General features: G+C 43.2%; 1 protein-coding gene across 1 annotated transcript in view; it reads right to left on the bottom strand.

Annotated features, from left to right (window-relative positions):
- Nucleotides 1-25,634, bottom strand: part of LOC124038096 (Kv channel-interacting protein 2-like) — a 92,228-nt gene extending 66,594 nt beyond the window's left edge. Inside the window, exon 1 of the mRNA XM_046353554.1 lies at nt 25,393-25,634. Coding sequence (XP_046209510.1) covers nt 25,393-25,480 — 88 coding nt within the window. The 5' untranslated portion in view covers nt 25,481-25,634. The remainder of the gene's footprint in view (nt 1-25,392) is intronic.
- Nucleotides 25,635-26,685: the final 1,051 nt, after the last annotated feature.

Genomic DNA, 26,685 nt, shown 5'->3' with positions numbered 1-26,685 from the left:
TTTAATTCAGTACCCTGCATGTGTGTTTTAATGAACGTTTGAGTTTTAACGAGTGCTATTAGCATTTAGCGTAGCGCATTTGCATTTCCAGATGTCTAGATGGGTCGGGTCGACCTAAGAGGTTAACAGTGTTCAAAGAAGGGCCAGACGTATACAGAATGGTGTTGTCTGCGTAGAGGTGGATCAAGGAATCACCTGCAGCAAGAGCGACATCGTTGATATATACAGAGAAAAGAGTCGGCCCGAGAATTGAACCCTGTGGTTCCCCCATTGAGACTGACAGAGGTCCTGACAACAGGCCCTCTGATTTGACACACTGAACTCTGTCTGAGAAGTAGCTTGTGAACCAGGTGAGGCAATCATTTGAGAAACCAAGGCTGTTGAGTCTGCCAATAAGAATACAGTGATTAACAGAGTCGAAAGCCTTGGCCAGGTTGATGAAGACGGCTGCACAGTACTGTCTTATATCAATGGCGGCTATGATATTGTTTTGTACCTTCAGCATGGCTGAGGTGCACCCGTGACCAGCTCGGAAACCGGATTGCACAGCGGAAAAGGTACGGTGGTATTCGAAATGGTCAGTTTGTTGACTTGGCTTTCTAAGAAAGCAGGGCAGGATGGATATAGGTCTGTAACAGTTTGGGTCTAGAGTGTGTCGTGGAAGATTCAGAATTTGTTGGTAACATATGAGCGTCTGCTAAATGACTTAAATGTAAATGTAAATGTAAGATGTTTTATATTCATCAAATGTGTGTAAGTTACTTCTCATCAGAATGGTATTTTTGTATAATACTGTGGCGAGGTTGCAGTTATCTGTTCTATGTCAAGACTAAGTTGCATGGGCCACAAAGAGGGGAGAGGTCAAAGTGTTATCATGTGTAAACATATATTTTACTCCCTACCTTTTTCTAGTGGGGAAAGGAGGGTGGCAGTGTCTGGAATCATTCTCCTGCTCCCTTTTATCTTAACCTATAGCCTCACTCTCCTCTCCGTGAGCTTGTCCAGGATTGGTTGTATTTAGAAATGGTTGTATCTAAATGACAATTTGATATATGCCTGTTGATATGGAGGATTGGTTTATGGTTCTGGGGTTTGAGAAAGGAGACAAAGTTGAACGATTTATTATGTCTATGCTGTCTGACTATGTGTGTTCTTTGCTATTAACGGATCTCAGTTGCTTTTTTAGGGGACTCTCAGAGAATTCATTGAGAGACACTGAATTTATCTGAGAGTCACAGGATTGTGATAGAGCTCATATAATTAAAGATGGACTTTGATAACTAACTCTGACTTGTTTTGCTCCCATGATTTGGTAAATAGAGGAAATTTAGAGGAAATTTCCATGACAAGTGTCACCCCCTTTGAATAAGGGAATGACCGAGGCAGTTTTCCTATCTTTAGGAATCTTGGACGATACGAAAGAGAGGTTGAACAGACTATTAATAGGCGTTGCAACAATGGTGGCGGATCATTTTAGAAAGAGAGGGTCCAGATTGTCGAGCCCAGCTGATTTGTATGTATCCAGGTTTTGCAGCTCTTTCAGAACATCAGCTATCTGGATTTGGGTGAAGGAGAAGCTGTGGAGGCTTGGACAAGCAGCTGCGGGGGTGCAGAGCTCTTGGCCGGGGTCGGGGTAGCCAGGAGGAAAGCATGGACAGCCGTAGAGAAATGCCTATTGAAATGTTAAATTATCGTGGATTTATCAGTGGTGACAGTGTTTCCTAGCCTCAGTGCAGTGGGCAGCTGGGAGGAGGTGCTCTTATTCTCCATGGACTTTACAGTGTCCCAAAACATTTTTGGAATTAGAGGTACAGGGTGCACATTTCTGTTTGAAAAAGCTAGCATTTGCTTTCCTAACTGCCTGTGTATATTGGTTCCTAACTTCCCTGAAAGGTTGCATATCGCGGGGACTATTCGGAGCTGGTGCAGTACGCCACAGGATGTTTTTGTGCTGGTCGAGGGCAGTCATGTCTGAAGTGAACCACGGGCTATATCTGTTCTTAGTTCTGCATTTTTTGAAAGGGGCATGCTTATTTAAGATGGTGAGGTAATTTATTTTAAAGAACAACCAGGCATCCTCTACTGACGACATGAGGTCAATATCCTTCCAGGATACCCGGGCCAGGTCGATTAGAAAGGCCTGCTCACAGAAACGTTTTAGGGAGCGTTTGACAGTGATGAGGGATGGCCGTTTGACCGCGGACCCATAACGGATGCAGGCAACGAGGCAGTGATTGCTGAGATCCTGGTTGAAGACAGCAGAGGTGTATTTGGAAGGCAAGTTGGTCAGGATAATGAGGGTGCCCATGTTTACGGATTTAGGGTTGTACCTGGTGGGTTCCTTGATAATTTGTGTTAGATTGAGGGCATCTAGCTTAGAATGTAGGACGGCCGGGTTCTTAAGCATATCCCAGTTTAGGTCACCTAACAGAACGAACTCTGAAGATAGATGGGGGGCAATCAAGTCACATATGGTCTCCAGGGCATAGCTGTGGAGGTGAGGGTGGTCTATAACAGGAGGCAACAGTGAGAGACTTATTTCTGGGGATATTCATTTTTTAAATTACTGTTTGGGCATAGACCTGGAAAGTATGACATAACTTTTTAGGCTATCTCTGAAGTAGATTGCAACTTGTCCTCTTTTGGAAGTTATATCTTGATGGAAAATGTTGTAGTTGGGGATGGAAATGTCAGAATGTTTGGTAGCCTTCCTAAGCCAGGATTCAGACACGGCAAGGACATCAGGGTTGGCGGAGTGTGCTAAAGTAGTGAGTAAAACAAACTTAGGGAGGAGGATTCTGATGTTAATATGCATGAAACCAATACTTTTACGGTTACAGAAGTCAACAAATGAGAGCACCTGGGGACAAACAGGGCCTGGGTTAATCTGTACTTCACCCGAGGAACAGAGGAGCAGTAGGATGAGGGTACGGCTAAAGGCTATCAGAACTGGTCGTCTAGTGCGTTGGGAACAGAGAATAAAAGGAGCAGAATTCTAGGCCTGGTAGGATAGATTCAGGGCATAATGTACAGACAGGGGTATGGTAGGGTGCGGCGACAGTGGATGTAAACCTAGGCATTGAGTGACGATGAGAGAGGTTGCATCTTTGGAGGCACTAGTTATGCTAGGTGAGATTAACGCATGTGTGGGAGGTGAGATAAAATAGCTATCAGAGGCATGTCGGGTGGGACTAGGGGCTCCCCAGTAAAATTAAACAGTGATAACGACCCTAAACAACAGTATACAAGGCATATTGATATTAGAGAGACATAGAGCGAGGCATAAAGTAAACACAGGTGTTGATTGGGAGAGCTAGCTAAGACAACAACGGGTAAGACAACAACAGCTAATCAGCTAAGACAACAACAGGTAAAATGGCAATGAATGGGCAGAGAGGGTCAGGTAACTACACACAGGGCTTGAGTTCGAGGCTGGAGCCGACAGATAAACAAAATAAACAAAATGGAGTACTGTGAATAATGAACAGTCCAGCAGGCATCAGCTTTGTAGCCAAGTGATCATAGAGTCCAGTGAACAGCAATAGCTGAAACAGGGAAGCCATTAGATAGTCGTTACTATGCGAGCCGGGAGATGCGCCTGGCTCGAGGCTAACTGGTGTTAGCTTCGGGACACGGGCGTCACCAACATCCGGCAAAGGTCGGTTGAGGGCACATCGGACGGAATTACGTCGGCAGACCAGTCGTGATGGATCGGCGGGGCTCCGTGTCGACAAAGGGTCCAGGCCAAATTGGCAAAAGAGGTATTGTAGCTGGAATCATTTTGTTTGCTAGCCGGGACATGCGCCTGACTCGAGGCTAACTGGTGCTAGCTTCGGGCCAAGGGCGTTAGCCACTATAGCCACTCCGGTGCTTCTAGTGCAAAGGTCCAGAGCTTACAGCAGGAATCCGGTGATGTAGTGGCTTCTAGTCGTGTTGGTATAGAGCCCGGGAGGCATCAGCTGTGTGCCAAGTGATCATAGGGTCCACTGAGCAGGCCGGGAGATGGGCCTGGCTCAAGGCTAGCTTCGGGGCTGGGCCACTCGGCAGCAGCTAGCTAGTTACAATGAACCGGAGTAATGGTCCAGAGCTTACAGCAGGAATCCGGTGATGTAGTGGAGAAAAGCAGTCCGATATGCTCAGGGCTGATATCACGCTGTGCAGACTGGCAGGTATTATCCAGGCTAAAAGCAGCTGTTGTCTGAGCTAAAGGTTAAGGCTGCTAGCAGTGGCTATCAATGACTAAATAGCTAGTATCTAATTAGCTGGTTAGCCTCTGATGGCTAGCTTCTGATGGAGGTTCTAGCTATAAGGTCTAAAAATAGAGAGCACTCTCTCCGCTCCTCTCCTCTGTCCCTCCATCCATGGAGGGATGAACAGCAGAGGAGAGAGAGGAGAGAAGCGGAGAGAGTGCTCTTATTTTATTCATAAAAAAACATATAAATAAAAATGTCTCCCCAATTTTTTTAAGTAGCTACTATCTTGTCTCATCACTACAACTCCCGTACAGGCTCGGGAGAGACGAAGGTTGAAAGTCATGCGTCCTCCAATACACAACCCAACCAAGCCGCACTGCTTCTTAACCACTGCGCCACCCGGGAGGCCCGAGAGAGTGCTCTTATTGACAAATTAACCACTACACCTCTTTCCTTTCCCTTTTCCTCTTTCCCCACCTGTTCTCCTTGAATAATTGTCTCCTCTCATCCGTCCTTCACCTATTCTCCTCTAAACCACCCTCTCTATCATTCTCCTCCCTCCCTTTTTCATTCCCCGATGGAGGTGTATTGTCTTTAGCCTAAGAGTTGATTGCAGTGCTTCACTGAAAAGTTCTCTCACACAACACTACACTCACTGTCACAGACACATGTGTATGGTCCAGTGTGTGTGTGTGTGTGTGTGTGTGTGTGTGTGTGTGTGTGTGTGTGTGTGTGTGTGTGTGTGTGTGTGTGTGTGTGTGTGTGTGTGTGTGTGTGTGTGTGTGTGTGTGTGTGTGTGTGTGTGTGTGTGTGTGTGTGTGTGTGTCTGTGTGTGTGTGTGTGTATACATTTGCGTTTGCGTGTGTGTTTGCGTGTGCGTTTCAATAAGATTGTTAAGAGTATTGTGTGTACAGCATACCGGCCACACACCCAAGCACACCCACCCACACACACACACCTGAATCAGTCAGAAGAATCAGAAAGAAGACAGACGGTCAGAGAAAGCAGAGAAGACAGAAATAACCTCCTATATTAGATATTACCACTACTGCAATACACAGGGGTGGGGTTAGTAACTGACTACTTGTAATCCATTACACGTAAGGGATTATAAAAAAACGGTAACTGTAATCTGTTAGGTTAGCAGCAAAAATATTGTAACCAGATTACAGATACTTTTGAAAAACAAGATGATTACTTCGAGGATTACTTTTGAATTCAGAAAGGATGTTTGCGAAAACAAATATTTGACACTTCTCTGTTTTCTCAATGCAATTCAAATCAGCATTGAAAAAGCCTCAAGTTTAAGTTTGTTCGGTCTGAGCGAGTCTGGCCACAAGTCAGTGACCACTATGATGACACACCAAATGTGGATAGTGGTGGATCGCGGGAAAGTGCAGGAATAGGCTTTTTTAGGCTACAGTTATGTCTTCCAATGGTGCGACTGCTGTCGGCATCCAAAGATAATCCAATATGAATAAACGCTTGGAGGTAAGGATGACAGCAGTGGTGTAGTCTACGGTGATACAGATATCACATATTATTGACATCTACATGTCGCATTGAGGTGAACCACACTGCTGCTCTCATTTAGCTATTTGGGCGTGCAAAATTATTCAGCCCCTTTACTTTCAGTGCAGCAAACTCTCTCCAGAAGTTCAGTGAGGATCTCTGAATGATCCAATGTTGACCTAAATGACTAATGATGATACATACAATCCACCTGTGTGTAATCAAGTCTCCGTATAAATGCACCTGCACTGTGATAGTCTCAGAGGTCCGTTAAAAGCGCAGAGAGCATCATGAAGAACATGGAACACACCAGGCAGGTCCGAGATACTGTTGTGAAGAAGTTTAAAGCCGGATTTGGATACAAAAAGATTTCCCAAGCTTTAAACATCCCAAGGAGCACTGTGCAAGCGATAATATTGAAATGGAAGGAGTATCAGACTACTGCAAATCTACCAAGACCTGGCCGTCCCTCTAAACTTTCAGCTCATACAAGGAGAAGACTGATCAGAGATGCAGCCAAGATGCCCATGATCACTCTGGATGAACTGCAGAGATCTACAGCTGAGGTGGGAGACTCTGTCCATAGGACAACAATCATTTGTATATTGCACAAATCTGGCCTTTATGGAAGAGTGGTAAGGGGAAAGCCATTTCTTAAAGATATCCATAAAAAGTGTAATTTAAAGTTTGCCACAAACCACCTGGGAGACACACCAAACATGTGGAAGAAGGTGCTCTGGTCAGATGAAACCAAAATTGAACTTTTTGGCAACAATGCAAAACGTTATGTTTGGCGTAAAAGCAACACAGCTCATCACCCTGAACACACCATCCCCACTGTCAAACATGGTGGTGGCAGCATCATGGTTTGGGCCTGCTTTTCTTCAGCAGGGACAGGGAAGATGGTTAAAATTCATCGGAAGATGGATGGAGCCAAATACAGGACCATTCTGGAAGAAAACCTGATGGAGTCTGAAAAAGACCCGAGACTGGGACGGAGATTTGTCTTCCAACAAGACAATCATCCAAAACATAAAGCAAAATCTACAATGGAATGGTTCAAAAATAAACATATCCAGGTGTTAGAATGGCCAGGTCAAAGTCCAGACCTGAATCCAATCGAGAATCTGTGGAAAGAACTGAAAACTGCTGTTCATAAATGCTCTCCATCCAACCTCACTGAGCTCGAGCTGTTTTGCAAGGAGGAATGGGAAAGAATTTCAGTCTCTCGATGTGCAAAACTGATAGAGACATACCCCAAGCGACTTACAGCTGTAATCACAGCAAAAGGTGGCGCTACAAAGTATTAATTTAAGGGGGCTGAATAATTTTGCACGCCCAATTTTTCAGTTTTTGATTTGTTAAAAAAGTTTGAAATATCCAATAAATGTCGTTCCACTTCATGATTGTGTCCCACTTGTTGTTGATTCTTCACAAAAAAATACAGTTTTATATCTTTATGTTTGAAGCCTGAAATGTGGCAAAAGGTCGCAAAGTTCAAGGGGGCCGAATACTTTCGCAAGGCACTGTGTGTATAATAATAATAATAATAATATATGCCATTTAGCAGACGCTTTTATCCAAAGCGACTTACAGTCATGTATCATACAAATATGTTTTAAACTATACTTCTAAATATATATAAGCATGTGGCTTAGTAAAGTAGGACAGAAAATGGCATAACGGAGTTGTAGATTTAAATAATTTTCTTCTTGTGAGTGTCAATGTTTTGTTTGAATTGTTCTTATCTCTTGTGTTTAAAACAAATTAAAACTATGTGTTGCATGACAATATAGATTGAGATTGTAATAACATGTCAGGCAACATGTCCACATACAGTAGAATGTCCTTGATCTATTCTGTATTTTAACTCTCCTACCTACAGTACCTACCCAACAGTAAAACATTGGCTGTGTACCTTCTGACAACTCTGTCAAGGTGCTTCACCTTGATAGAGAGAGAGAGTGAGAGAGACAGAGAGAGAAACAGAGAGAGTGAGAGAGAGCTGGGTGGTCGGGAGGTAGGACTACTGTGAGTAAAAACACCCTGTGTCATCCCTCCCTAGATAGAGAAATAGGTCTTTCATGTGGAAAGAATGAATGTGTGTGTGTGTGTGTGTGTGTGTGTGCGCATGTGTGCTTGTTTGTGTGTGTGTGTGAGTGTGTGTGTGATAGGGGAACACATCTCCCTCCCCACCTGCTGTTTTCTCACCTTCAGTTCACTCCCCTGCCTCCCTTGTGAGGTGCATAGTGAGACCCAAACGAGACACAGATGAGACGAGAAGAGACGAGACAAGACAACAGGAGACATGACTCTAACGCTCCATATCTAATAATAATACTGTCTTCCAAAGCCACGTCATCCTGAGAGCAACACATTGTTTACGCGAACACAGACAGACAGACAGACGGACAAACATCACTCCAAAACACTCCTCCATGAGAATACATTCAGCGAGAGAGGGGGGGGGGGCAGAGAGAAAGAGACAGAGAGTAACGGAAGACAGACGAATGTGTGCTGCCTGTGAGAGCGAGACATGACTCCTGACAAACAAATGACAGAACCACAGCAGACATGGTGATGAACATGAAGTCTGAAAAGAGGGGCAGACTTCATTATCACATGCAACGGAAAAGGTCTTAATGGGAGTTTCTTATTGGACAAGAAACGGTGGTTTCTTATTGGACAAGTTCAGGTTCTCTCCTGGTTCTCTCCAGTTTTCTTCCGTTTGGTGCCTAATGAACACGCTGTTTATATTTAAGCCCATCAGTGTTATGAGCTTTGAGACTAAATGAAAACCTCTTTACAAACAATAAGTAAAGTTAAGCTGTGTCAATACGCCACTAACAGAATGTGTAAGGTCAGTGTGCAGTATGTATTATATATGTGGCTATACGAGACATGTAAATGTATATGACATGGGTAACCTGCAATGTATGTATTATGTTGAGTGTTTAATGTTATGTACAGTGTCTATTTTGATTGCAGTAGTATTGTAGTATTTTGTCTAAGACTATTTTCCTGTCATACCCTGTCCTGTCCTAATTCATTATTATTTTATAATCATCGTTTTATATGACTCTGCAGTGCGATGCCTCTGCAGAATGGTTTGTTTTCAAGATACTGTATACAGACATATTTTGCTTTCGGAAAGTATACAGACCCCTTGACTTTTTCCACGTTTTGTTACGTTACAGCCTTATTCTAAAATGTATTAAATACAAATGTCCCTCATTAATCTACACACGATACCCCATAATGACAAAGCGAAAACAGTTTATTTGACATTTTTGCAAATTCTGCAGCAATACGCCATCCCATTTGGTTTGTTATCATTATCTGTTTTTCAACAGGACAAGGACCCAACACACCTCCAGGATGTGTAAGGGCTATTTGACCAAGAAGGAGAGTGATGGAGTGCTACATCAGATGACCTGGCCTGCATCAGTTGGACCGCAGAGTGAAGAAAAAGCAGCCAACAAGTGCTCACTATATGTGGGAACTCCTTCAAGACTTGTTGGAAAGCATTCCAGGTGAAGCTGGTTGAGAGAATGCCAAGTGTGTGCAAAGCTGTCATCAAGGCAAAGGGTGGCTACTTTGAAGAATCTAAAATCTAAAATATATTTGGATTTGTTTAACACTTTTTTGGTTACTACATGATTCCATATGTGTTATTTCATCGTTTTGATGTCTTCACTATTATTCTACAATGTAGAAAATAGTAAAAATAAAGAAAAACTCTGGAATGAGTAGGTGTTACCAAACATTTGATTGGTACTGTATATCTCAGATATGTGGAATGAGGAATCATGCAGGTTATTTTCCTGGCATTTCTAGCTGCAAGATTTGGTACGTTACACATTTCTGACTGCAACCCTGGTCTCAGCACTCACTGGCATTCAAATCAACAATGCAAACATTTTCAGAGAGATCACAAATCTATTGAATATTCAGATGCATGTATGGGAGTTAAATAATGAAGACATGAGTGACTTGATGTAGGAGGAGAGAAACGATAAGGAACCAACAAGTGTCTTATTCAGAAACTTGATGATTCATTGCTCACTCACTCACTCACTCACTCACTCACTCACTCACTCACTCACTCACTCACTCACTCACTCACTCACTCACTCACTCACTCACTCACTCACTCACTCACTCACTCACTCACTCACTCACTCACTCACTCACTCTCTCTCTCTCTCTCTCTCTCTCTCTCTCTCTCTCTCTCTCTCTCTCTCTCGCTGCAGTACTCAGTAGGGGACATAGTGAGAGTGCTTCAAGGTCATCTCTCTCCAAGGTCTCGTCTCACTAGCTCACTGGAGTAGACAAGCAATTCCCACAGGGTAGTCACACACACACATTTAGTGGCCCACACACACGCATAAATTCAGGCGCACTTACCACACACACACACACACACACACACACACACACACACACACACACACACACACACACACACACACACACACACACACACACACACACACACACACACACACACACACACACACACACACACACACACACACACACACACACACACACACACACATAATATGTTTGTGTAAGTGTGTGTGTGTTTCTTTGTTCTGAAGCTACTGCTTCTGCAGGCCACACACGCACGCACATACACAGGTTAATCTTGGCTACTAACCCAAAGTTAATACAAAGTTAATGGAAAAGATAGACAGGGAACGAGGCAAGAATGTGTGTGAGTATGTGTGTGTGTGCATGTTTTTGTGCGTGTGTGTTTGTGTGTGTGTGTGTACTTTATGTGAATAGAGATATCCCTCCGGTATTTAATAGCTATAGTTAGACTAGATCTTTCACTGATTAGAAAACGTATGATTTATCAATATACTACAAAAAATGTCCATGACTTCATGAACTAGTCACTATGTTGAAACGTGAATGGAAATGATTTGTTATGTACAGCCTCTGTCAGTCTCTAGGGGTGTACACTTTAGCGCGTTCTCCTAAGGGGACAGCCGAAGAACCCTTTTTTTTGTAAGAGTGCAGTACACTGTATATAGAGACACTGTGGAATAGCTCCTCAAAAAAGCTTGGTGATACAGTATATGACAAACTTTTGTGTAAATGAAACCAGCAGGAGGTTGGTTTGCCCATACACACTATGCACAGCAGCTCCGAGTCACACAGTGCCAACAGCTGGTGGAACTTGAGGAGGGTGGCATCTATTCTCTCTCCTAAATGCCTCGTGAGTGTCAGTCACACAACTACAGGTGTGTGTATGTGCGCGTGTTTCACATGGGAAAGTGGAGGGGGGGTGAGTGATGTGTATGACAGATCTAAGACTGCATAGGCCATGGGAAATATAGAGAGGCAGGGACAGATGTTCATTAAGTCTACCTTGAAATTATCTCTCTCGCAAGCGCGCACACGAACCCACACACACACACACATCTCTTTCGCTGTTATCCTTTCCTCCCCTCTCTCCTCTCCTTCCCTAACCATTCTCCTCTCCTTCCCTAACCATTCTCCTCTCCTTCCCTAACTATTCTCCTCTCCTTATGTACACTGTCTCTTTTCTCATCTCTTCCTCCCTGTCAGACTGCTGATAATAGGAATTTATTTTTATGTATGACTCTGTTTTTTTAGTGTGTGTGTGAGAGGTGGGTGTGTCAATGATGGATGAAGGTGATGTTTCACATAGGGATGTAATGATTCACCGATATGCATCTGTCCCAGGTTCAAATGTTTGCATCGGTCCGCAGGACCCCAAACCAATCCAAATGCAGGTTGCATGTATCAGGAAATGTATTCAAACGTTGAGAATCGGCGGTTCACAATTGTTTTTTGCTCAAGGTACTTTCTTTCTACTTTCCAAAAATACCTCTCATCTTTTGTGACAACTGATGCGTCCTTACCTTCAGTGTCAAACTAAGCATGTAATTGTCTTGACAGTCATTGATCTACAAGTCATTTTGCATGTCGCCCAACAACAGGCAATATCAGTAGCCTAGTCAATCTGCACGCTGTGTGCAGCTTTGGGCACTGACCAAGGAGAGGTAGGTCTATTCCTGATCTGGCACATCTGCAGGTCACTTTCAGCATTCAAATGTTTGTAAAATGGCTAGCATGATATTAGCCGTTATTAGCTAAGTGACAATAAGTGCAATTAGCTAAATGCAAACCCCCCCCCCTCTAGATGCCCAGTTTCCCTTATGTTACCCAAGATGGTAACAATTTATTTGGAGATCCCTTACCATGGACAACCCTTATCCTAACCCTAACCTTTAGCCTAAACCTTATTCTGAACCTTACCCTAACCCTAAGCGTAACCTTGGCAAGCAGCTGCTTATCAACAGATAGTTAGTTGCTTATTAATAGATCGTTTGTTGATATACTGAACAAAAATATAAATGCAGCATGCAACAATAAAGTTCATATGAACAAATTGGTCAATTTAAATAAATAAATTAGGCCCTAATTTATGGATTTCATATGACTGGGATATGCATCCGTTGATCACAGATACCTTAAGGAACCCGTCACAGTATTTCTGTGTATTCAAATTGCCATCGATAAAATTCAATTGTGTTCATTGACCATAGCTTATGCCTGCCCATACCATAACACCACCGCCACCATGGGGCACTCTGTGCACAACATTGACATCAGCAAACCGCTCACCCCCGACAAGACGCCATACACGTGGTCTGCGGTTATGAGGCAAATTCTCTAAAACAATGTTGGGGGCAGCCAGCCAGGAGCTGCCAGAGCCGCCAGTTAGCCAGGAGCTGCCAGAGCCGTCTATCAGCCAGGACCTGCCAGAGCTGTCAGCCAGCCAGGAGCTGCCAGAGCCATCAGCCAGCCAGGAGCTGCCAGAGCCATCAGCCAGCCAGGAGCTGCCAGAGCCGTCAGCCAGCCAGGAGCTGCCAGAGCCGTCAGCCAGCCAGGAGCTGCCAGAGCCGTCAGTCAGCCAGGAGCTGCCAGAGCCAGTCCAGAGCTGCCCCTCAGTCCGGAGCTGCCCCTCAGTTCGGAGCTGCCCCTCAGTCCAGAGCTGCCAGATTCGCTCCTCAGTCCAGAGGCGCCTTTCCGTCCAGTGGCGCTCTCTACGATGATCTTCAGTCCGGGGCCCGCTGCGAGGGTCCCCGCTCCTGAGGCGCCACCTAAATGGGCCAAGACTGAGGTAGAGCGGGGTCCACATCCCGCACCCGAGCCGCCGCCGTGATAGAGGCCCACCCGGACCCTCCCCTTTAGATTAGATTAGATTAGAGTCCTGTACTGTCACGCCCTGACCTGAGTATTCTTTGTTTTCGTTATATATTTTGGTTAGGTCAGGGTGTGACATGGGTGATGTGTTTTTGTACTGTCTAGGGGTTTTGTAGGTTTATGGGGTTGTTTACCATCTTGGTGTTTATGTATGTCTATGGTTGCCTATATTGGTTCTCAATTAGAGGCAGCTGTTTATCGTTGTCTCTGATTGAGAACCATATTTAGGCAGCCATCTTCTTGGGGTATTTCGTGGGTTATTGTCTATGTGATGTTGCATGTTTGCACTCAGTTTTGATTGCGGTCACGGTCGTCTTGTTATTTTGTTTGTTTGTTTGTTTAGTGTACTTTGTGTTTTTTCGTCTTTAATTAAAAAGATGTATTTTTAATGCGCTTTGGTCTCCTCACTACGACGATCGTAACAAGGTGTCTCAGGCTCCTATTCAATTCCTCCCGTGAGTGGAATGCAGGAGTGGGAGGCAGGGGTAGACATTCTGGATGCTTTTCTGCATATTGGTCACTGGCCTTATGGTGTGTGAAGTCAATGCTGTTTAACCTCTTTGGCTCAAGTTTCCTCCGAGTCCCTGCATTCCATTGTCGCTGCTCATCTGTGCAGTCTATGGCAGTTAGCCCACTGGCACTGCATTCTGCACCTGTGATGGAATGTTTGTTACAATATAAACATTCAGAGAAAATCCCATTATTAACAATTGTGTGACTGAGGACAATGTGATCAACTTAATCAAAACACACGCAAGTTTCATCCTAAACTTGCCTTTGCTATTCTTCCCAATGAGATGAGACCACTTGTACTTACCATACTTTAGGCATTACCCCCAACCACAAGGATACAAACTTTATTCACCCAGAAAAACAATAACATCAAAGAAATACACTTGATGCTGACATGTTTAAATACATGTTATACCCTACTCACATGAACTCCATAAACCTACCATGCTTCACCAACATGACATTTGACATATAGCAGTTCTGTTGATTCACAAATACCTGTTAACATCACCAATAAATCATGACATTCTCAAATCAGCTTTCATCCAACAAAACGTTTGAACTGTTATGTTAGACCGGACTATTGTATCATTCTGTGTCTAGGTAAGGTAGTATTGTGCACTTTCACCTATAAAAGGAATGAAGAAAATGGGCTATAAAAGTAAATTACAAGACCAAGTGACGCTGAGATTGATCATAGATATCATCGGAGAACTCTATCATAACGTTAGCCTATGGATTATAGTAACTGTCACCACATGTAGGCTGCTTGAATGCTGCTTGTATGTTGTAATCGCTTATGTCAAGTAATGTTAGACTTAGAAATGCAAGTGGCTTTGCTTATGAGCCGACCTTCTACAAAATTGAGGCTGCATGACATTCCAAGGCCAGCGGTGCAAGCGCATCCAGCCGTCTCTACTTATGCGTTGTTGGATACAAGTACCCAAGCCGAGTGGTAAGAGCTGCTTGGTTGGCTGGGCTGAACATCGGCCTTAAAAAATACCAATCCTTTTCCCTCCTCCCGGTGAAGAATGTGAGCCATGTTTTGCCTTTTGTTTATTTGTTAAGATGTGATAATGATGTTGTTTTATTATTAGCTAGCCCCCGCTCTGAGGTCATTCGTTAGCGTTGACGGAAGTTGTGAAAAGGAAACACAAAAACAATCGCGTTCGAATGGAACTGTGTCAAGTGGGCGGGGCCACATAAGGCTAATATGTAAGTTGATTTATACAGACAATTTGGAATTTTTAACACAGTAATGTAAATCTCTTCTACTTTGAGCCAAGAGAGACTGACATGCATACTGTTGACATTAGCCTGCAGTTTACATTGAAGGGCAAGACGTGCTACTCTGTTCTGGGCCAGCTGCAAGGTCCTTTGTTGCAGCATTTCGCCTGCAGGACTTGTTTGATCGACTGTGGTGTTTCCGGACCGGACCCTTGAGCCACCAGTACCCAACCTCCAATCCTCACTCTGGCCCCCACTCCCATCACAAAACCCCCAAACTGGGATCCAACTCTACCCAACCCCCAGGCTTCGTTGCGGCCTCCTGCTGGGCCCTGATATGATCTATTATACAGTGTCTATCAGAGCGTCTCACACACACACACACACACACACACACACACACACACACACACACACACACACACACACACACACACACACACACACACACACACACACACACACACACACACACACACACACACACACACACACACACACACACACACACACACACACACACACACACAGCGGAGTGTCTCCTCTATTCTTCCTGACGACAGAGACACAGGGAGTCCCACTGTGTAGACATGGGGTTTGTTTTGAGTGATTTGTCCTCTTGGAAATGAACATTTCTTCTCCTGTGGAGACTATCGACACACTCTTGGATAAAATGCTGCAGTCTGTTAGTCATTTCACACAAAATACACATATATGTGTGCACAAACACACACAACAAGTGAGCATGTGCACACATACACACACAAACCACACCTCTGCAAGTACTCCCAACTCTTCAGTCGTCATGTCAGCCAGGATGTGTCATGATCTATTATATGTTCACAGTTTAAATCCATTTAACAAAGAAGAGAATACGTGACGGAGAGACAGAAGCAGGAGAGATAGGCAGGAAGAGAAAGACAGGGGAGTAGAAAGGTGACATCATTATTATTATACTATTAGAATATAGACTTGAATTAAAGGTCAGAGAAGGATCTCTCTAACACACACACACGAGCAGAGGTGACATCATTAGACATATAAACTCTTGTAAAACTGCATAGAGGTTCAAAAAGGGATAACTAAAATAGGTTTTTCTTTCTGTATGGGTTTACATTGGGATCTGTATGGAATCAGTAATTGGACCATCTATTCACAATGCACCTGACCTTGCAGCTGTGCAAGTATTTACTGTACAATTAAGTAATGTGCAAGAAACAAGTAAGAAGCCATTACAAAGCATGTGAAAACCTATCTTACCTCGTTAGTGAACCACTGATATACAATATATGTAGTGTGTGTGTGTGCGTGTGTGTGTAGATAAGTATAGCACCACGGGGGCTGTGAAATCAGAGGTCATTAATTAATAGTGTGTGTACTGTATTAACGTTCCCAGGACACTGAAGAATGAACACTTTGTTTCCTTTAGCACCATGTCACTCTGACTAATTACTGCTACTGATCGCAAGAAGGAAACTAACGGGATTTTAAACTCCCTTTGCTGCTGTGTGCTGTGTGTTGCCTACCTCTTTTTCACTTCTCCGTATCCTCTATTCCTTCAATCACAACAGTAAGTGTGTGTGTGTGCGTGTGTGTGTCTGTGTGTGCATGCGGTCACAGCCGTACATGTGTGCAAGCCTTTATCTACGGTAAATGACTTAGAGACTAGGGCCGACTGATATCAATCTGAACATCATAAGGGACAAAAGACAAAGCTGCAATCCCAGAATAGCTCATTAGCCATCTGGCAAAACAAGAAGACAATACTTTACTCCGCTGGCATATATTCTACAAACTCTCACAGTCTCACGTCAGAATTAGATGTTAACAGTTTCCACTTGCTCCTACCTGGCACGCAGGCGTCCCATCTAGAGCTCTGGAAATGCAAATGCGCTACGCTAAATGCTAATAGTATTAGTTAAAACTCAAACGTTCATTAAAATACACATGCAGGGTATTGAATTAAAGCTACACTCGTTGTGAATCCAGGCAACAAGTCAGATTTTTAAAATGCTTTTCGGCGAAAGCATGAGAAGCTATTATCTGATAGCATGTAACACCACAAAAGACCCGCAGGGGACGTAAACAAAATAATTAGCATATTCGGCGCTACACAAACCGCACAATAAAATATAAAGCATTCATTACCTTTGACCATCTTCTTTGTTGGCACTCCTAGATGTCCCATAATCACTATTGGGTCTTTTATTTCTCGATTAAATCGGTCCATATATAGCCTAGATATCGTTCTATGTAGACTGTATGATAAACTAAAAAAAAGAGCGTTTCATAACGTAACGTCATTTTTTAAAATTCAAAAAGTCGACGATAAACTTTCACAAAACACTTCGAAATACTTTTGTAATGCAACTTGTATTAGTACACGTTAATAAGCGATAAAATTCATCAGGAGGCGATGTAACTTCTATAGTGTCGTCTGGAAAAAAAACATGGCAGGAGAGAGCTCGACCAAAACATCCGGTCGGAGACCGGAGGGAAGGAGTTCCCTTGAACCGGTTAGACCAAGAATCAATTGCGAATCAAATGACAAGACTCTAGACAACGTGTGGTAGCTGTAGGCGCTGAAACCTCGGTCTCATGTAATTCGGTTCACTTTGAACAATTCCTGGAAGTAAACGCAAGGATATTTATTTCCATTTTCAGTGATCATGTTTTCCTGCGCTATTCAATGAAACTCACGCTCTGTTAAAGTCATAGCCGTGATTTAACCAGTTTTATAAACGTCTGAGTGTTTTCTATCCACACATACTAATCATATGCATATACTATATTCCTGGCATGAGTAGCAGGGCGCTGAAATGTTGCACGATTTTTAACAGAATGTTCGAAAAAGTAGAGGGTAGACTGAAGAGGTTAAACGTCAAATTTTGAAGTTCTTCCAAACTTAACCTTAACTTAAGGTTATGTTTAGGCATTAACTTAAAACAAAAATATAAAAACAACTTTCTATCGCTGGATTCAAACATGCAACCTTTAGAATCAGAGGCAGATGCTTACGCCCATCTGCCATCCCTGTCCACAATGCCCTAGCAAAACCAAAACCTACAGTACTTGAAGGTAACAGCGCTCATCTCCCGACGTCCTCACACATGGATGGACGTCAAATATCAGAGGTGGTTCATTGAAATAGGCTCAGGTAATGAGTACCTTGCTTGAGACCAGAAAGACTCATGTCAGCTCCCTGAGCTAATGCCTATGTTATGAATCAGATATAGGCCTAGGACTGTCTGGATATTTGGTTTCTTATCATTCAGAGAATGACACAACCCAATGGGTATCTTATCAGACAGACAATCAAAGGAGTCAGACAAACAACACAAAACAAGAAACAGACAGACAGCCTAGAGGTACTGAGAGAAAGAGGAGAGAGCAGGGAGAGAAGGAGAGAGGAAGGGAGGGATAGTTTTGCCAAATAGTGTTTAATGCCTGTTAATTAGTCTAAGTAGAGATATAGTTTCACAATAATATAACAGAGCCCTTGGGCAGAAAGGAGAACACACACACACACCTCAAAACCCAGGTCTATGCTGTGAGAGCCAGTTTAATTATAGTTTTACCAGACAGACTTGATTATCACAGTTACAGTTCTCTCTCTACCTCCCTCCTTTCTCTCCCTCAGAAATAGTGGGAGGTAGAAGAACCCAAGTTTACTCACTCTACTAAAACAACTAGGTGAGATTTCTATGGGTTGCTCAAACTGTGGCATACTTTTTTTACCCCTACAATGAACTTTCACAAAAGTAATTGTTTTGAACTCATTTGAACTCATTCTGTTATTGTGTTAAACTCCTACAGGTTTTCATCGTTCCCCTCTAATCAAAAGTATACACTTAGTGTACAAAACATTATGAACACCTGCTCTTTCCATGACATAGGGTGAATCCAGGTGAAAGCTATTGATGTCACTTATTAAATGCACCTCAATCAATGTAGATGAAGGGGAGGAGAGAGGTTAAAGAATGATTTTTAAGCCTTGAGACAGTTGAGACATGGATTGTGTATTTGTGTCTTTCAGAGGGTGAATGAGCAAGACAAAATATTTAAGTGCCTTTGAACCAGGTATGGTAGTAGTTGCCAGCTGCACCGGTTTGTGTAAAGACCTTCAACGCTGCTGGGTTAAAACTCAACAGTTTCCTGTGTGTATCAAGAATGGTTCACCACCCAAAGGACATCCAGCCAACTTGACACAACTGTGGAAAGCATTGGAGTCAACATGGGCCAAGATCCCTGTGGAACGCTTTCGACACCTTGTATAGTACATGCATCGACGAATTGAGGCTGTTTTGTACACTCAGTGTATATGTATAGTCAAAACGATGTGTATCCATCCAGTAAATGTTATCTATTGTTACAGTTGATTGACTATATATTAGCTGGGCCCCTTTACATTAGCCTGTCCTAAAATACCATGATGCTGAAATACAAACCACGGTTGACATTGATGAAATACCTACATACTAATTAGCTAGCTCCCATACAGAGAGGTCCACATTCACCTCTATCTGTCAATTTCTTTACCTATGTCTCTCTATTTTCTCCATCCCCCTCTCCACCCCCTCTCTCTTTCTCGCTCTCCTCTTCCTGGAACAGACACGCAAGACCCGGTTGTCATAGAAACCTGGCTCTCTCGGTAAACGTACATTTAAGTACACACACACGCTGTATTTACTAAATACTTAATGGATCTGCTGAGGAGGTTATTATAAGACCACTGACTTACTGACTGGACTGACCGATGCACAGTATTTCTGATAGAAGCTCTGCTGCATGCGTGTGTGTGTGTGTGTGTGTGTGTGCACTTTCTGAATATGAAAACACTCCTCTGCAAATGTCAAAGTCTAACGAGAGAAGAAGAAGAACAAGAAAAATGAAAGAGTGAAAATGGAGGATGAAATATGCACCTTGACATAAGCTTAAGTCAAAGTGCATATTTACAATAACACACAGTAAGAACTCAGTCCCCGTCTTCCTTTCCTCCTTTGGCTCTACTGGGATTTGGACATTTCATTCATCTACAGCTCAATGCATCGGAGAGAAGAAAAAACTAAGGAAGGAACTCATTGACCAGATACTCCTCCTTCTCCCTCCCTCTCTCTCTTCCCTCTGGTCCATACAAGAGCTTAGCATACATATGTATCATGCCTGCATGGTAGGGTCAGAGTTCCCTTCCTTCCTTGTAGGGTTAGAGTTCCCTTCCTTCTGGTAGGGTCAGGTTTAGAGTTCCCTGTCTTCCCAGTAGGCTAAGTCCTGACCCTCAAGTATGTCTTGTGTCAAAAACTAAGGAAGAAACTCATTGACCAGATACTCCTCTTCTCTTAGCATACATAGGATCTTAATTTGATCACTCTTTTGTTGCACACAGTAACCCACTGAACAGGTCATCTGGTATAATTTCATTGCTCAACAGTTTGTACACTATAAAACATATAGAAATTAGGAGCTTATTAAATATTACATCTCCAAAAATACAGGTTTCTGGTTTTATTTCAATACTTCAATACCTTACTTCATTTTTATATGCTCAAAAAGCATAACATTTGAAAATGTAAATTCAATTCAATATACTGCAAAATCTGAACAATTATTTTGGAGTTACAATGACAACAATGAAAATTGTGTTTAATTTACTTATAACATTTTCAATCAACTTGCCATGTTGCTCAGTTTTTAGAGGATTGTGGGTACTTTTACACAATGTTACAGTATATGTATGTCTATTTCTATACTATTAATAAGCCGTTTGTTGTGCTATGAGGTGTAATAGACCATGATAAACTGATATCAAAACATTTGGGCATATTGACATTCAAAGATGAGCTCACACTGCTCACTGGGCACTGCACCCGACGCATTTGTCGGAGGACATTTTTGTTGTCGACAGTAACACGAATGTCTGAAAGTTGTGCGTGCATTGAAATGTAAGTTGCAGGGGGGGGGGGTATTTTGGTTTGTACATGCTGTGCAATAACAGGTAATTACCACTAATTACTTCATGCTACTTAGATAAGTTTCAGCCATATGTTCTACTGTATGTCTGTTACTATTATTTAATGTTAGAGTTGCCAATGCTGCTTTACGTATTGTTTATTGCATGTAGTATTATTCTGTACTGCCATAAGCGCTATTAATTCATTGGTTGCACAAGTACTTTTTCAGAAGTGGTTTAATTGTTGTATTGGTAAACAGTCAGTCAAGAGACATGCACACGCTACCACAGCATTTTCCATAGTGGCCACTTTTCACACCAAAATACGTTAATCTCTAGGAGACAGAACGTGTCTCCTTCCTGAGCGGTATGTCGGATGCCTAGTCCCATGGTGTTTATACTTGCGTACTATTGTTTGTACAGATGAACATGGTACCTTCAGACATTTGAAAATTACTCCCAAGGATGAACCAGACTTGTGGAGGTCTACAATTGTTTTTCTGAGGTCTTGTTTTTCCCATGATGTCAAGCAAAGAGGCATGAGTTTGAAGGTAGGCCTGGAAATACATCCACAGGTACACCACCAATTGACTCAAGTGACGTCAATTAGCCTATCAGAAACTTCTAAAGCCATGACATACTTTTTGGGGATTATCCAGGCTGTTTAAAGGCACAATCAACTTAGTGTATGTAAACTTCTGACCCACTAGAATTGTGATACAAGGAATTATAAGTGAAATAATCTGTCTGTAAACAATTGTTGGAAAAATTACTTGTGTCATGCACAAAGTAGATGTCCTAACCGATTTGCCAAAACTATAGTTTGTTAACAAGAAATTTGTGGAGTGGTTGAAAAACTAGTTTTAATTAATGACTCCAACCTAAGTGTATGTAAACTTCCGACTACATTTGTATGTATATAGTGATTGAGGGCATTCACAGCTGACCACTTAGACTGGTGAGGGCATACCAGCCAACCGTTTTTACATGGCCGTTATAGACGGATTTAGTTACCAACAGTTTTTTACATGGTCCATTATTTCTCCGGATTTAGCGACCAATAGTTTTAACATGGTCCTTCAAGCTGGATGAGTTGTTTCCATGCCCCAGGATGCAGACGAGTTATCCTGGATCCCTAAGATGTATGAGACGACTGTCACCACCCACCTAAGCCCATACGAGGTCCTACTACACACCTCTCTCATCTAAGAGACTACCAGCCCTGCTCCAGGCATCCTCAGTGGTCAGGGAGTAACCATGCCCTCACTAGTTGGGAGCTGATGAGGGAATATGAGTACCTGCGTCATGAGCAGCAAGAGATCAGGGGGCGTACTCTAGGACCACCCGGCCTGAGTCACCGCTGAGGGAGCACTCTTACCACCCCCGCTACTCTAGGCCTTCCCAGCTATCATGGTACTCCCTGAGTCGGCCCGGCAACTCTCCTGAGAGACACTACTCCAGGCCCTCCGGGTGTTCGCCACCTCCACGGAACCGTTGGGACCCCAACTACATCCTGAGGTGGCCTAGCTATTCAAAAGATCTTTGTCGCTCCAGGCCCCCCCGGCTGGAACCTACATATACAATATATGCCCTAGCGTCGGGAGCGCCCTCTCCCCAGAAACGGACAAGTTGTTCTCCTGACCGATGTCCCTCTAAGCCCCCCCCCGGCCAGAGGCACGGGAGCGTAGGGTACATTTCTGCTCTCCAGAGCGGCCTACCTCTCAGGCAGATGAAGACAACTCCAGAGTGCACAGTCCACGACACCAAGGTCTGCATCCTCCTCAGCCAGCTCCTCGAGTACCCACAGTTAAAGAGACTCCCGCTCCAGTCATGGAGCCACAGCCAGCTGCTGTTTTGGGGCTTGTTCTGGATGCCGTTGCGGAATCTTCCTCTCCTTCCAGTGGGAATACCCTGCTAGCAGAGGCAGACGCTCCGGTGCCCGAGGTTCGACTGTCTTCAACCCTGGAACCTTCAGACACAAATAGCCCTGCTCTCCCTCAGGAGCCACTCAGTGCTCCTGGCCCAGAGCACAGCCCACATTGAATTTGTTGCCCGCTCCTTGGAAGGAGCCACAGCCTACAGCTACTGCAGAGACCAAGTACATGCCAGACATTAGGGCATCTCCAGTTACAGCCTGGTGGGTCCCGCTGATCCCAGGCCTGGAGTCCCTGCTGGCCCCACCTGCTAGCACTGTGGTAGTTCCAGCCCTGAGGTTCTTGCTACCTCCAGATATTGCCTCAGGTGCCCTGCCAGACATCACATTCCTGGTAGGGTCAGGTCAGAGTCCCCTTCCTTCCCGGAAGGGTCAGAGTTCCCTTCCTTCCCAGTTGGTTTACAATTCCTTTCCTTTCCAGTAGGGTTTGAGTTCCCTTCCCACCTGGTAGGGTTAGAGTTACAGTTTTGGGTCTACCTGACAGGTGAAACGTGTCCCAAGCTTTGAGTTTATTGCCACTCAAGTAGGTCCAGTGTATCATGCATGCATGGTAGGGTCAGAGCTCCCTTCCTTCTGGTAGGGTCAAGTTTAGAGTTCCCTGCCTTCCCAGTAGGCCAAGTATGTCCTGACCTTCAAGTATGTCTTGTGTAAAAAACTAAGGAAGAAACTCATTCACCAGATACTCCTCCTTCTCTTGGCATACATATGAAGGATCTTCATTTGAACACTCTTTTGTTGCACACAGTAACCCACTGAACAGGTCATCTGGTATAATTTCATTGCTCAACAGTTTGTACACTGTAAAAAAAAATACCCAAGGCTTAGTAAATATTATCCCCCAAAAAATGTACATAAAAATGCAGTTTTCTGTTTTTACTTCAATATTTCGATACCTTACTTCTCTCTTTATATGTTCAAAAAGCATAACACCCGCTATAAGTATACAGCGGGAGAGAGCATTCACAGCCGACGCTCAGACGTTTTTTTTTACGTGGTCCTTCTAGCAGGATTTAGTGACCAACCGTTTTTTACATGGTCCGTCATTTCTCAGGATTTAGTGACCAATAGTTTTTTTTTACAAATATTAAACAATATGACACGATCACTGAAAGTAACTAATGAAAAAGATTAAGTAAATCTAACAAATGATGACAGTTTTGGAATTTATAAAATTATGTTGGATCTAAGCAATTTTTTAGATGTTGGACTTAGTTAAGTATATTATTACATAAAAATATTCCATGTTGGAAATTCTCAGAAACCTGCTGTAAATAATTTATTCATTTTTTTCAAACTAGAACTTGCACAATATTTTTTAGTGTAGGGGACAAACGTGTTTTGGTTCTGGAGAGCAACCCATTTGACTGCTGAAGAGAGAGATAGCAAAAATGATTGAAAGGGAAAGAGAGAAAAGAAGGAGAGAAAGAGGGAGAGAAAGAGGGATTCATGGAGACTCAGTCCAATTTTCCTTACGTTCTACATCCACAGCTCAATTACAGCTTATGGAGTCCTGACTGGTTAACAAAGTGTTAGCCTGTCAGACCTTTACAAAAAACAAAGACAAAACAAATGTGGAAAAAAAACAAACATGGTTTACATTTACTTTGTTTACAAACATTGGAGTAAAACAAGCTTATATGTTGGGGTGCGACAGTTGAACTAAGCTCATGAGACATGTATACGTTATATTCTACAAGAATCAATAGGTACATATCATTAATTTGCAAGTCCAAAAATAGACGTAGCAACTACGGATTGCCACTTTAACTGGCAGTGACCTTCATACAGCAGCAGAACTAGAGTGTGATCCAATAACATGCCCCCCCAAAATGTTTTCTGTCCACTGTTCCACGAATGTCCCACAAAATTGTTCCCATGTCCCGCATTTGGGATTTTTAGATGCGGTCACCATAAGTGCACCGGTGTAAACATTGCTACTGCAACATGTCAAAACCATCTTTTCACATGTGGAGAGAATAACATTATTTCAACCCCACATGTGAATCTGCAAATTTGATTTTCACATGAATGTTTTTCACATGTGAACTTGTAATTACATATGAAACTGCTAATTTGACTTTCACTTTCAAATGTGCAATTGCAAGTTCACATGTGAAGTAAAAATATGTTATTCTCCTGATATGTGAAAAGCTGGTGTTAATATGTGAACTCTACATTTAATTCATGGGAAAATATGGTTTCAAGTGTGAAATTGAAGCTCAGCATGTGAAAACAGCTATTTCACATGTGAAAACATTACATGAAACTGCGATTTTCAAATGTGAAACTGCTAATTTGACATGTGCTTTTTGTAAGGGCAGCCACAGAGTACAATGTCTCACACACACACACACACACACACACACACACACACACACACACACACACACACACACACACACACACACACACACACACACACACACACACACACACACACACACACACACACACACACACACACACACACACACACACACACACACACACACACACACACACACACACACACACTATAGAAGACCACACAGAACCAAGAGATAAAATATCAGATACCATCAGTACCACATATCTTAAACACTCCAACTCCTAGACCTAGAATGACAAAGCTGTAACCACATAGATAGATCCATAGGGCTAGATCACTCCAGCTCATAGACCCAAACAATCGTATATTGAAGCAACAACCAGGAGCAGCTCCAGACCCAGAGCTCTGCTCCCACCTTACCTGTGGAGGTGAGCCCGGTGCAGGGGTCTGGATTAGAAGGATAGGGGGTTTAGGAGCTGGAGGTAAGGGATGTTACAGTGGAGTGACTGCCTACCTTTCTCGAGTGTCCCTGTGAGGAAGCGGTAGAAAAATCGAAAGACTTTGGTCAGCTGTCGCTTGCATCTCTTCCTGCAATGGCTCATCTTGACTCTGTAGTGGCTAACGATAGTTACAATTGTTGGGGTAAACGCGAGTGTTGGGGGGTATCGACTAGGCAGAAAACAAGTGAAAAGAGGAAAGGAAGTAAAGGGGACGTAAAGTGTAGCTGCTTGCTGCTCCTTTCTCACTCGCTCGCTCTCTCTCTCTCTCTCTCTCTCTCTCTCTCTCTCTCTCTCTCTCTCTCCTCCTCTCTCTCCGTTTATTCGTGGCTCCACCTGTAGAACTCCGGCTGTCAATCAACAACAGTGTTCTGTCTCCTCCCCTTTATCCTTTGAGAATCCCCTAACTCAACCTGATTGGCTGGGAGAGTGGTAGAAAATTCCGGACCAACTGACTGGTACTATACAACTACTATTGAGTGACAGGTTGTTTTCCTCTCATATCTTCTCTCCTCTCCTCTTTCTCTTTTCTTCTTTTCTCTTGTTCCTCCAGTTACTATTTATTTTTTCCTTCTCGTCTTTCTCCTGTTGTTTACCTTTACTTGCTGCTTTCAAAGAAAGGTTTTGGTGCGAGCCAGCAGGAGAGAAAGTGTGCCTGTTGTGTTTGTGAGTGTGTATTTGTGCCAGACGGAGGGTAAGTAATGCGACGGGGAGAAGCAAAGCAAACACGGCATTTAGCACCACGCACCACTCTCCTCTCCTCTCCTCCTCTCGCCTATTTCTCTCCTGCTCCCTCTCTCGCTCTCTTTCTATCTGTCTTCTTCATCTCCTCTCTTCTTCTCTCCCATCTTAATTTGAGCTAGTTTGCTACAGCAGGAAAATAATCCCGCAGTAACAGGACAATATTATGTGGATTATAATTAAATTACATTTTTTTTGTAGGGGTTGATACATTTTTTGCTAAGCAAATCAAGTCTGACATTTTAAAGTGGAAATGACAAACTTTAGAAGCTTTTTTATACCTTGAATACAGTACAAGTTAGCATTTCCTGTGCAGGAACCTACTCAGCAACAAAAGAGTGATCAAATTAAGATCCTAAATCTGTATCCTAAACTCTAGTATGGACCAGAAGAAAGAGAATGAGGGAGGGAGAAGGAGGAAAATCAATTAGTTCCATCCTTCATATTTTCTTCTCTCCGATGCATTGAGTGGTAGATGAATGATAGGTCCGAAGCCCAGTAGCGCCAAAGGAGGAGAGGACGATGGGGAGTGAGTTCTCCCTCTATAAGTAGTACAGTAGCAGAAACCC

This window comes from Oncorhynchus gorbuscha, linkage group LG06 (assembly GCF_021184085.1).
Source record: "Oncorhynchus gorbuscha isolate QuinsamMale2020 ecotype Even-year linkage group LG06, OgorEven_v1.0, whole genome shotgun sequence".
Classification (NCBI taxonomy): Eukaryota; Metazoa; Chordata; class Actinopteri; order Salmoniformes; family Salmonidae; genus Oncorhynchus; species Oncorhynchus gorbuscha.
Note: the sequence above shows the minus strand (reverse complement) of the source record. Positions and strands in the feature narration are given on the sequence as shown.